Source organism: Sordaria macrospora, chromosome 6 (assembly GCF_033870435.1).
Source record: "Sordaria macrospora chromosome 6, complete sequence".
Classification (NCBI taxonomy): Eukaryota; Fungi; Ascomycota; class Sordariomycetes; order Sordariales; family Sordariaceae; genus Sordaria; species Sordaria macrospora.
Window position 1 is genome coordinate 1,000,685 of NC_089376.1, and position 12,174 is coordinate 1,012,858.

The window sequence follows — 12,174 nt, forward strand, 5'->3', positions numbered from 1 at the left end:
TCAACATATCGCAACCATGGATAACACAAGCAACAACCACGTCAATGTCCCCGACAACCACGGTGTCACGCCCGGTATGGAACCCGCCGCGACCATCAATTCTCCTCAGGTCGTCATGGAGGACGCACGCAATGACCCGCCCATTGCGCCTGAGGACCGCCGGATGACGCGCGGTATGAAGGCCGCCGGTGGGGTGAATCCCCTCGCTCCCACTCCCGCACAGCGGCAAACCAGAGCCCGGGAAAAGCCCGTCGTGATGAAAAAGGAGGAGGACTCCGATGACCAGGACCACAATCCGTCCCAGGGTTTCTCCAAGGTCGCCGCCCTTCCGAAGAAGGAAAAGAGTGAGTAATCCAACAAGCAAGTTTCCCGTGGCTCCAGTGGCTAACAAACATTATCATCAGGTCCCTCCGCCGACAACACCGACCCGTGGGCATGCGGCCCCAACGGTGTTCCGGACATGGACAAGCTTGGTAAGTGTACTTTTCGACCTCATCTAATGCTTTCTTTGATAGCCCACTGACACTTGACCACAGTCCGTCTTCTCACCCGGGACTACACCAAGAGCCCGGAAGACTCTGACCTCACCGAAGCTGCCCACAAGTACAAGTGGCGCGGCATCGGCCCGGGAAAGCACTCACTCTGGGAGCTGAGGAGCATTGCTCTGTCAGAAAAGGCCTCCGCGCGCCAGGAGGCCAAGGAGAACCCCCGAGACCAGGTCGCTCGGATCAAGCTTCGTCTTTGTGAGGCGATCTTCTCTCACGTCGTTGGTAAGTACTCTCTGCTGGGAATTTCGCGAGATGTTTTTGAAACATGGAGGCTGACGAGAAACTATTAGGCGAGTGGGAGGTCGAAAGGTACAGCAAGTGGAGGGCTTACCTGCCAAAGAACAAGATCAACTAGAACATGATGGGCAAGTTGGCGACAAAACGGTAATTAGTCCAGTGAATCTTTCACTAGGCGCATGTAGTTCGCGCCACGCGTCAGGGGAACCGGTGTTGGGCAGGCGCTGGCATGTTTAGAACAGTCAATGCAGCACTGAGCAAAGACAAGACGGTTGTCAGCTTGAGTAGCGCCATGGAAGAATCCAATCATGGTCCAGAAAGCTCGTTTGTATTTGACATGGATGTGACTCGTGAACGTCTGAGAATTGATCTGTTTTGCATCTCGGGCTCTTCTTGCCTTTTACTCCACTGTTAGGGGAAAAGTTGATCAGCCGAAAGCTTCAATTCAAGGATCGAGGATTGATTCACATGCATTCGGTTCTCTTCGAAAAGCACTTGCTGCTGGGATGACTATGAACGGACAAAGCAAAGGGACCGACCGAAAACCTATGGTAATGCGGTCCATGATAACGACTAGCAGCAAGTTCAGTTCCATTTGCCGCCGGGCATGACACAGCGAACATTGCAAAGGACACCGACCGAACAAAGGTGTATGCTTCTACTGTGAAGGGTGATCTAAAGAGGTTGACAGCGGAGACGAACCATGCCACTCCTGTGAGCGGAAGAGTGAGTTCATGAGCGGGTCATGAAGCAATCCGCAGATACTCACATGAACTGAGGTATTGAACTGATTGGCTTCAAAAGTGCTGAGTAAGTGATGGATTTGGTTTGCAAACAGAACCAAGACGCTTTTCGGGAAGTCCGTGGACTCTCGGTCGCACTCAGCCACTGGTGAGTTGGTGATTGCGTGTATGGACCAAGAATGAGGATAAAAAAAAAGAGGTGAAGAACAACGGAGAAGGAAGAACTGGGAGGAGTCATTGTAGGTTGCTTCGATACACAATCCCTTGGCGTAATGCATTCGGATTCCTCTGTTCCCTTATGCCACTGCATGATCTAGAGCCCTTGCCAAGCCCGACAGGGGAGGAAATGCCCCACTTGTAGGGCCCACACCGGTTCGTCAACAGTTCGGATGAAGTTGGAAAGAACGCCAAGTCGGCCCCTCTCAGAAGGTCCAGAGCCTCCGCAAGACCGGTGAAGTGGGGAATGTGCCGCCGGAGCTCAGGCGGATTGTGTACCACAAAGCTCACGGCAGGGGATGCGAGATGTGGAGCAAACGGGTTCAGAATGTTGGATTGATTTGGTGTTTTCAGTTCGCTCTGGGGTTTGATGCAGCAAATGATGAGTTGGCAGCAATACGCATCATGAGGGTGGTTGAAAGAGGGATTCTGTTCCGAGTCGTGTGGGGTGTTTGGAAGCAAACGAAAACGGAGAATTGAGGTAAGGGAAGGAGTTTGAAGAATTGGGAGAAAGTTAGGTAATTCCCTTGCACTTTCCTTCCCCCTGTGGGTGCTGCCGGCTTAGATAAGGACAAACTCTACATGCGCAACAATCTACAGGCATCATGCGCCGGTGATGCCTGTCGTTTGTGGTTCAGGAAAGTGTAGCCATAACATCAGCTCCCAAATTCGGCTGGCAAGGTGCACAAGCAATCTTCCCGCATGGTCACCTGCCCCTCTCGGCCGTGTTGCTCTTGCCAGAAAGCCAGAAACACCACCACACTCCTTCCATCTCAAGCCAGGAAAGATGATCATATGCCAATCAGCATCGGGGATAAAGTCAATCATCATGCAATCTCCGATCGAATGACTTTCTGCTTGGTGCTTGCCAGTTCCATCACGCCTGGCTTCTGACCTGGCAACTGTGAGCCGTGTACCAAGTCGAAGACAGCTTTCAGTTGACTCCGAACACTGCCATGTTCACAGACGTCAGTCATTTCGATTAAATCCATCATGGCTTGGAACTTGTATTCCGGGATTCCCACAAGCTCGCCAGCCATTTTTTCTCATCTTGCAAGGTCTATTCACTTGTCGTCGGACGACGGAGCAGCATAAGATCCGATGAAATCTAAGTTTTCCACATACCTAGATACAACACCACCGCTATGTCACCGGATATGTTCGGCCAAGGCGGAGCGCGTCAGGCAATGATGCCAGTCTACCATGCAAGATACAAGACGAACAGAGTAAGACCTATCTCAACACCTGGCCTGCTTCAAACAGATCCTTCCTGAGTTGTGGGCTAAGGGAGGTGAGAGTGTGCTTTTGAGTCTACCGGTCCGATTGACGTGGACACATCGCTGCTTGGAGTGTAGTAACTCAGGTGGATGATGGAGGTACGCCAATCTCAAAGGCACACTCACCCAGCGTATTCTTACTCACAAATGTTGAAAACATGAGCTCATACAATCCCAGGTTTCTCCGTGACCGAGGTGTTGGGAGAAAGTAGATGTCAATAGACTTCATGCTTGATCGTTCTAAGCCAAAAGGGTATTCTTCTTTACTCACTCAATAATCCACGTCACTACCAGTTGATGAGGCAATCACTCCTTGCCTCATCGCCGGTTAGTTAGTAATCCAAAGGACGATGTCTACATAACTGATGTTCATTCATCATCCATAGCCATCGCCATATGGCAAAACGGGAAAAGAAGGGACCAGAACAGCGCATCACAGCGAGAAGGACATATCATTTCGAACATCAACATGCGTCATAAACAGGACATCAACAAATGGCATGAGACTCAATCATCCAACCTTCCAGTGCATCAGTTAGAGCGCGCACTCAGTCCAACTCTGTTCGACCGATCTCCTCCCAGAAGAACTTCGAACTCTGTTGCTGGGAAGTTGACATCTCAGGGCAGGCAGCCGGGCACCATCTCCGAGGATAAAAGGAAGTCAAGGCAGTCGGAGGACTCGGAGGAGTTAAAAGAGTCATCGAAGGCGAGCACCGAGATGGAAAGCCAATTTGGTGAACACATTGACGAATTGGGTAGGCGATTCCTTTTCCTTCAGCACTACCTCGCCAGCTAGCCTGGATAAATTCTGCGGCTGGCTTTTGACTTCCTTGCCTCTTGATTATGTATGCTAAACATCACTTTACTACTAGTTAATGAGATGACGGAAGACGGTCAAAAAAAGCCTGACAAGAGCGACATTGCCGCTGCCGCCCGCAGCGCCATCAGTCAAGCTCAAAGGATGACCACCATCTCCCCAACCCCCACAATGCGGGCTATTGTAAAAAGCGCCCGCGCTCACCTTTCTTACGTGCTTGAAATGCGGAAATTGGGCATGCGGGGTCTAGACTGGGACGCCAAGATAAATATCCTTGACATTATTATTTACTTGGCGGAAGGTACGTTCTTTGACTCCATTCGGACTGTGTGGATTATTATCCCAAGATTCTCTTGGATTGGTGATAACCCGCTAACCCTCTTCATAGATGAGGTACAAGGCCTGATGTATGAAGACCTACGAAAGCGCACAAACCCCGATGGGGAGGAAGACCATGTGTTCGTTCCTGTTCCAGGCCGATTAGGGTTGATTCGTTCGAACTTCGGGTCAAATCTCCCTAGAAGTTCTCGTGGCTCAAACCGTGATCTCAACAAGAATCACCAGGAGGAAAAATTACAGACGGTATCCGAAGCTCCTTCTCCAGCACCCAGTGTTGCCACAGATTCCACCAAGGAGAGCGGTGAAAACAACAAGGAGCGTGACGGCGAGGACGACTCGAACTAGATCGGCAAAGCCCCAAAGCCAACAACTGAATCCGTAGGGAAGTATACTACCTACCTACCTTTGTCTCTTTGCTAAACCGGTCTTCCTTAACATAACCTTGGTTTAGTTTTATCTCACTTTCATTTGCTGGAAAACTTTGCTGCTGTCACTGTGAACATTGCGTTAGATGTATCCAAGTGGTTCAAACATGCTTGCTCTCCAACCTGTGGGGTTGTTGATGTTTCTAGGATTGAATACTTTCCTCACCCTTCGCATTCTTTGCTTATATGTTCCATTTGCCTCTTTGTCAGTCACTTGTCCAGCTTGCCTTAACTTATCTTCAAGCTGCCTGTGGTTGCTTGGCAGACAAGTGTCTTACAAGGTATAGCATAAGCTGTCGGGTGTACGAAAGGTATGCATCAGTAGCTGACTCTCGCCTGTCACGCGTCCTTAAAGTACTCATAAGACTGGCATAACGACTCATCTTTCCATTCATTACTAGAGCGGTATTCCAAGACCAAGTTTCAACTTTGTAGTCATAAGAAGATATTACCTGTCTCTTGACGAAGTGGACTTCCTTTCTACCCCATTACACGATTGGTGTCCATCATTGGCATATTGGTTTGAACAAGACATACCGACAAGAACGTAATGAAGAGCTTGGCGATTAGAAGCAAATAAAGAAGCGTCCAGTCCCAGCAGCCCCAACTAGCGTCCTCAATCCAGGATTCCAGTCAGTGCCTTCATCTCCCCGAAGCTTCCATCTATATTTGTATCACTTACCGCTTAAACTGTCCGGTTGTTGGATGCTGATATTGGTCTAGTTTCAACTACCACAGATCATACGTCCAGCTTCTCCAATCTTCAAACTGCATTCGGACAGATTGACATCGATATAATGAGTAGGTTTAAATCTTCAGCATCTCGCTTCTTCGCCGCATACTGCATCCAGGCCAGTTGCCCAACTTCCAGCTATATCAACCTATAGTGTACCACTACTGACTTCAGACCACATTTCAACGTTTCAACAGTCCGGGAATTGACGTCAAACTACAACATCTACCCCACTGTAGAACAAATGAAGGACAGAGCAAGCACTGAGATTGAACGAGTTTTAAGACTCCATCCGACCAGCCAAGATAGAGATGAAATCGTGAAGGCTATAACAAAGCTTCATAGTCTTCATCGTTCCGTGTGGACTGTTACTGATATGAAGGATGAGAATCTGGAATTGAGAGTGAGCTTACTGTCCGGGATGGTGAGTCTTATGCATTATGAGTATGGGTCAGGGGCCAACTATGGAGTGTCATCGGCTGATGCCAATCATGTTGCGTAGAGAAGAGGATCATGGGTATGCATTGTCCTCAGTTGAAGGCTAATGTAGGTCTCTCGTTTCGTCATTTTGTACGGTTGTTCCCTCTTCCTCCTTTGCCCTTTTCTTTCTCTTGCTTGTCTCTTCCCAGCCTTTTCGCAACTCATTCCGCGTTCTTTTCGAAGACTGGTTGTGGCCTCTTGACACTATTCGTACAAGCTCACTGGTTCGCGGGTAAAGGGATCAAGACTTATACTCCAGGCTTGGGCTGCCGAGACGAGCGAGACTCTGGCTGAATCCTTCAGTCTTATTGATGGACAGGGCGATGTCAAATCCATCAGCGCGACAGCGACGTGCTCGGTACGCTCGAGATGGGATGGAATGTCAGTATACCCTACATTGGCTGCCTAGGAATCACCTTTCGATGCATTTCCAGGGCATAACTGGAGACCAGTGAAGATTGCCAGTAAACCGCAAGCTTTCGCTAGCCGACCTTCTCATCCCACAAAAAAGCACCTCTGGATTCCAGTATTTATTCACTCTTTGTTCTTCGTTGACTTTTTGACATTCACTCACAATCACACATCATCACAAATAACACGCCGCCCGCCATACTCCTTTCAAAATGTCTACCCCTCGTGAGGCCGGACCCAGAAGTGCACTCTTTCGCCCCGGACCGAGTAAGTCTTCCTGAGCTCCCATTGCGCTCAAGAACACCACGCAATGAGCGGTCGCTAACCTTTGTCTGCTACTTACTCATAGGACGTGCTCCCGCGCCTCGCCACACCCTGCTGCCGATGGCATTCAGGATCATTCCGATCAACCGGATCAGTATGTCATATCATGACGCACTCAACTTCGTACCTAAAAGCCACCTCGCCCCATACACTTGCTTGTCCTACCATCTTGCGACTTCATGTCCCTCCCACTAACCTTTTGCCCCTTCACTTTCTCGTACATGTAGCGCGCCAAATCACGGAAAACGGCACCGTCATCCCCGACGGTCCCAAGATCGCGCGCAAGGCGCGCTTCGTCATCCAGGATGCCTTGGAGAACGGCACCTTCCCGTCGTCAATTGAGATGGCACTCACCAAGCTGGTCTCCAACTTCAACTACCTCTGGGGTTGGACTCGTTTCCAGGATAAGCAGCTCGAAGTCACCGTTGGGCTGCTGAATGAGATGATGGCTGTTTTGAAGGGTATGTTGTCACTTCCTTCACCTTGGTCCTGTCTGCGGCCGCGATTGTTGATCGTCGTTGTACCTACTTTACTTGTACATAAGCTAACTAACGTATTGGGTTAGAGCATCAGCAACAGTTGGAGGAGGAGGGTGTTCAGCCCAACTGAGGTCGTGGTACCTCTAGGAGGTCATTTCAGTTTTCTTCTTTCTGCCAGGGGTAGTTTTCCTTGCTTGGGCCTCTCTCTTTTTGCTCCTCAATCCTCTCCTCTCTTCTTTTGTCCTCAGTCTTTTTCTTCTGCTTTTGTGTGCTTTCCTGGAACAAGTGTCCTGAAATTCTGATATCCGTCTTTCATGTTTCCATGCCGCTGTCGCTTCCGTTTCTGATGTCAAGTGATTGCCCCTGGCCGGTATCAGCTACAGGGGGTTGTCCACTGTATCACAGCGTGTCTCCCTCAGTGCCTGTCCCGTGTTCTGTGCTTGGACGCCCTCATCTCATGCCCTGATTCGTCAGTTTGTCAGGTGTGGACTCCACTCGCACTTTCAAGGTCTCCACCTCGTACCTTCCACCAGCGTTTTTTGACGTTCCTACAGCGTTTATGTCCACTGTAACCCAAATGTTATAGCGTTCAGCATTTGGGTGGGCATGCACAACGCAGGGGGTTCCCGGATGTCAACAACAATGACGGGAAGAAACGAAGGCATTCGGAGAGATGAACCGCGAAAGGTTGGGTCCGTTTATTCACGTTCCCCTAACCTCAAAATTTTGTTCCTGCTAGATCACAACTATCGGTCAATCTCCTTCTTCTTGAGCATGACATAATGTTTAAGGGGCCAGCCGTGGTGCGACCATCGAGGAGTGTCCGAGTGGATGCCCGCGGGACAGCACTGGTGAGGCAAGTTCCCATCGTGGCTGAAATCGGTCCTTTCATTGAATCAAAAGGAGGCCTTTTTATATTTTCCATTTCGCAACCTAGTACAATCCAGGATGGCTCATTCTCACCTTGATCGTGTCTCTGTTCTTGTTCTCGTCGCTTGCCGGAATGAACTTTCGAGCGTTCAGACCGGCCTGGTTGGCGGTCGTGACTCGTGACCTCGTCATGTAGCAGCACAGGGGAGAAAAGACACGAAGAAAGGGGTATAAGAAAAGCTATATAAACAGTAGCCAGACCTTTTCGCTTCGACCGGTTGACATTCGACGAGCAGGACATTGTGGGATTCCTCTACTTTCAGTATTCTCACCTTTACAGGCTATTGGCCTCCTCCTTTCGTTATTTCCAACCATGGGACTCACTTCACCATGTGAATACCTTCAGGTTCGAACTCCTCCAAACCTTAGCCACCAAACGAGTAAACCTTTCTCATGGTCATTCACGGTTTAATCTGCGTCACCAGCTTCACTCCACGGGGACCTGACGGTAAACCTGGGTTTTTCTGTGCCTTAAAACGGCGCCCTGCCCTTCCCTCTGTCCAAAGTTTTCTCTTCCTTTCAACCAACAATCTGGTTGTCTTCACCAGGACAATTTGGAAGCCCCCAAAAACCCATCACAACCTGCACAACAAGGACGATTTGCGTACACGTAGCCTGGAACTGAATCACAACCATGCAGGCCAGTGCTGAGGCTGAGCGCCTTGAGCGCCTAGAGTCGGACGCAATCGACGTTCTTGCGTCGCTCTGGGCCGTGGCCCACCAGGAGGCAGTTGCTGAGCCGGATGCTTCTGCCAGTGTGGTGACTGCGACTCATCCTGAGGTTCAGAGCGACCATGGCTCTGCCCCTGGCGAAAGCATGGAGATTGAGCCCGCAGTTCACAGCGGTAAGGATTATTCACAACAAAGCATTCGGTCGGTAGCTAGTCAGAAGAGACGACTAACTAACGTTCTCCCCTTTAGCCGCGTCTGCGCAGTCCAATACCCCCACGCAGCCCAACCCCAGGGTTTCGAAGAAGGCATCCAAGAGGGCCATTGCTCAGAGGCGTGAACTCCGTAAAGCCGCCCTCAAGGTCATCGAGAAGGCCAAGATAGACCAGCCTATCGCCGGTCTGTACAACTTGAAGCAAGGCGTTGATCGCGTCCTGCAAGACCTTCAGGACCCGGAGAAGCCGAAGATGATGTCGAAAAGCCGCCTTAAAATGGAGATCGCGGCTTTCACAATGATGAAGAAGGAGCTGAGCGGTATGTAATCCAATAGCACGGTTCCAATACTTCATTGATTGAACCAGAAAGCTGACCATAGTTGCATGTACAGTCCTTGTGCCTAAGCGGAAGCTGATGTTCACGGGCATGCCAAGCATCACTAAGGTAATTCGCTTCACCGCGGGTTGCTAAAGAGCCATCATCATTTTCATTCCAGATATTAAAGAGTGTCGAGCCCGAAGTCCATGCCTGATCTAGTCCCAAGAAAACACGACAGGCTGGGGCTTGGACGCTAATGTGCGGTCCAAGACCAATACCTGAGGACGTCTTGTAAGTTCATCTTTCTAGCTAATCTTCGTTACGTTTGGTGCTAACTATTGCGAGTACTGCTTACCTACCTAGACACAAGATGCGTTGGGCAAGACCCAGCATCTGTTGCTATCCAAAGCTTGTTCTTGAAAGAATGCTCGGGAGACCAAGGATGAAGAATATTGGTCCTATTACCTATCCTCATACTCGACTCGTAGCTAGACCACTAGGAGATTCTTCGGTCGTCCTTCTTCTCAAAAGCAGAAGTTAGACTAGCTTGGAAGATAGAATGGAACAAAAAACCCGACACTTTAGCGTCATGAAAAGTCCAGGCGTGGCTTGATACCATGCTCTACCTCATATATACCGTAATATTGCTAGCGCACTCCCCCTCTTCTCTTCGAATTCGTTCCTTCATCTTCGGCACGTGCGTTCAAGTCCCAATACGTCCAGTCTTCCCACCACAGCAAGTGCCAGTCGAACCCTTCCGGCACCCCCTTTTTCTTGACTTGCCGCTCGTACTTTCCTCCCTTGCGCTCCAAGGTCACACAAACTTTGATCGCTCTTTCTCATCAACAATCACATCATCACCATCAAATATTGACTCACCAACAATCTAGTAAGAAAGAGTAGAAGATGACTGACATGGAGACCCGGGAGGCGCAAGAGGCAAGCGCGATCCTCCTGTCCATGGCAGCTTTGCCTGTAGACAAACAGCAAATACCGGTAGACGATACCACGTCTCTCAACATTGCGGCGCCCGTTCGTCCTCGAGTTCAGAACAACGAGGTGCCTACCGCGCTCTGGCGACCGCGCAGTCTTCTGCCCCTCCAGTGTGCGAAAACCCTTACAGCTGGTAAGTTACCTCTGTTCTTCAAATTCAGGTTTGCTATTTCATCGTTCAAGCTCACTGACGTCCAGGTGTCACTTTAAGGTTAACTTGCTTGTGTCCACGAGGCGGCTTGCGAGCTCGTTAGCGAAGCCCAAAGCCTCAGCAACCTGCAGGAGCTTAAAAACGAGGCTATAAGCATCTGGACTGAACACGAGGACAGTCCTCCCGCGACGTTCGAAAACGAGGATGTCGTCAGGAAGATTATTTTGAGCTATGAAATCATCCAGCAAGTCGACGGTACGTTCCCCTCCATAGCATACTTCACTTTATCCACAGTTTTCCTTCAAGCTTCCTGAGCTGACCTTCATCTTCTACAGAAAAGGTACGCAACTTAAACCTGCTTTGCTTGCTTGAGCGCTAGTCGCTCCAGCCTGAAGCTCCAAGAATGGCGTCACTCATAGCAACCTGGGTTGTGTTCGGTCGAAGGGCTAGTGAGGGCGAAGGCGATAGCGGCTTCGCTGACGGGAGTAGGAGTGAAACTTAGGGGTAGGAAGGGGTTGGGACTCGGTCATCAACTACTATAAGCTCTCTGGTAGGGCGGTTCATTCTAGCGACAAGAAACATCGGTTCATAGTTGATATCATGACCTTGGCAGCCTTGACTACGCTGACAGAGGGGAACAGTAAGCGACCATGTGTCCGAACGTTTCATCACCGGGAAGTGAATGGCGGCTTCAGGTTCAAGTTTGCCGCCACCAAACCCGGCATGAAGGTTCAATATGTGACCATATGGGTCGTGAACCTTTCCTAGGCACCCAGTCCAGTCACTTCTGGGCCCTTAAATTTCTCTAGCAAACCTTGAAACGAGGACACTAGGACCCGACCATTGCAAAGCGTTGTAAATATAAACGGCGTCGACAAGACACAACAACCTGAAGTGACACCCTCAGTCTACCCTTCTATCGACTAAGCCATGGCACCAAACGTGACCATGCGCGCTCAAAGGAGCATCAAGAAGAAAGCGAAAACAGCCAGGACAGAGCTGGAGCGGTCGAGACATCAATACCGCGTTGACAACCTCGAGGACATTAGGAATCGCGGTATGTTGACCCAGCCAAAGAGCTCTCTCCTGTCTGATCCAGTTACTAACCATTGGCCATTGTCCAGCATCCATCAAGAGACACCGTGAGATGGCCTCCAGGGAGATCCAAAAGGCTATCGAGGGCGGAGAAGCCGGTCGCTGACAACTCAAGAAAGAGACAGAGATCAAGAGAGGATGGTACTGCACATCGCTGGTCACGTTCCCCCTGCGCTATGAGCACCACCATCGGTTGTTGTACTTGAACGAACTACGTACGCAGGTCCAAGGTAGGCGCTTCCTCGCTTCTTCCCCGAACGAGGTATTTGGTAGGTTGTAGACTGCCCGATTGGTTCTCTTCCAGCCAAGCTGTCTGTCTATGACGAGGAAGAGCCTACAGAGCCGAGACGCTCCGAGCGTGTCAGGCAGCAGAAGTTGTGGAAGATCATCGAAGCGGGAACGTGATCATATTATGAGACAAGAATTAATGCATTTAACAGGAAATGGACTTAAACACAGCATGCGCGGAACATGAAGCCTGGGCGACGTTCAGTCGATTGAGCTCGCTACGGTTACTTCATGCCCGGTCGAGTACCGGGCACAGATTGGCCTACTGGAAGGTAAGCGACTCCTTTTCCTAGTCTTGCTTAAAGATGCTAGAACTCGTACCAATAGGTTACTGATGGTGTACAAAGCAGTAAATTGAGGTCAACTCCCGAGCGGGAAGCATCACCGAGCCGGTATAACATTGAGCGATAGGTGTTTTGGACAAAGACGAATCCAAGTTTTGAAGCCGGATCATGGAGTCGAGTAGGTTGCACAGTAGAATGCCG

General features: G+C 50.0%; 5 protein-coding genes across 5 annotated transcripts; all 5 read left to right on the top strand.

Moving 5' to 3' along the window:
* Positions 1-16: 16 nt before the first annotated feature.
* SMAC4_07488 (uncharacterized protein) lies at positions 17-903 on the top strand (the record flags this gene model as incomplete). The annotated part of the gene is made up of 4 exons (XM_003345453.1): positions 17-344; positions 405-473; positions 537-770; positions 839-903. 4 exons carry the CDS (start codon positions 17-19, stop codon positions 901-903), a joined length of 696 nt encoding a protein of 231 aa, XP_003345501.1.
* A 2,587-nt stretch (positions 904-3,490) lies between these two features.
* SMAC4_07489 (uncharacterized protein) lies at positions 3,491-4,522 on the top strand (the record flags this gene model as incomplete). Its single annotated transcript, XM_003345454.1, has 3 exons — positions 3,491-3,776; positions 3,894-4,139; positions 4,227-4,522. 3 exons carry the CDS (start codon positions 3,491-3,493, stop codon positions 4,520-4,522), a joined length of 828 nt encoding a protein of 275 aa, XP_003345502.1.
* A 1,057-nt stretch (positions 4,523-5,579) lies between these two features.
* SMAC4_13932 (uncharacterized protein) lies at positions 5,580-5,837 on the top strand (the record flags this gene model as incomplete). The annotated part of the gene is made up of 1 exon (XM_066091701.1): positions 5,580-5,837. One exon carries the CDS (start codon positions 5,580-5,582, stop codon positions 5,835-5,837), a length of 258 nt encoding a protein of 85 aa, XP_065947423.1.
* A 601-nt stretch (positions 5,838-6,438) lies between these two features.
* Positions 6,439-7,453, top strand: SMAC4_07490 (uncharacterized protein; the record flags this gene model as incomplete). Its single annotated transcript, XM_003345455.2, has 4 exons — positions 6,439-6,493; positions 6,576-6,644; positions 6,778-7,011; positions 7,116-7,453. The coding sequence occupies 4 exons, from the start codon at positions 6,439-6,441 to the stop codon at positions 7,157-7,159; spliced, it is 402 nt and encodes a 133-aa protein (XP_003345503.1). The 3' UTR covers positions 7,160-7,453.
* A 3,783-nt stretch (positions 7,454-11,236) lies between these two features.
* SMAC4_07492 (uncharacterized protein) lies at positions 11,237-11,507 on the top strand (the record flags this gene model as incomplete). Its single annotated transcript, XM_003345456.1, has 2 exons — positions 11,237-11,363; positions 11,431-11,507. 2 exons carry the CDS (start codon positions 11,237-11,239, stop codon positions 11,505-11,507), a joined length of 204 nt encoding a protein of 67 aa, XP_003345504.1.
* Between the last annotated feature and the right edge of the window lie 667 nt (positions 11,508-12,174).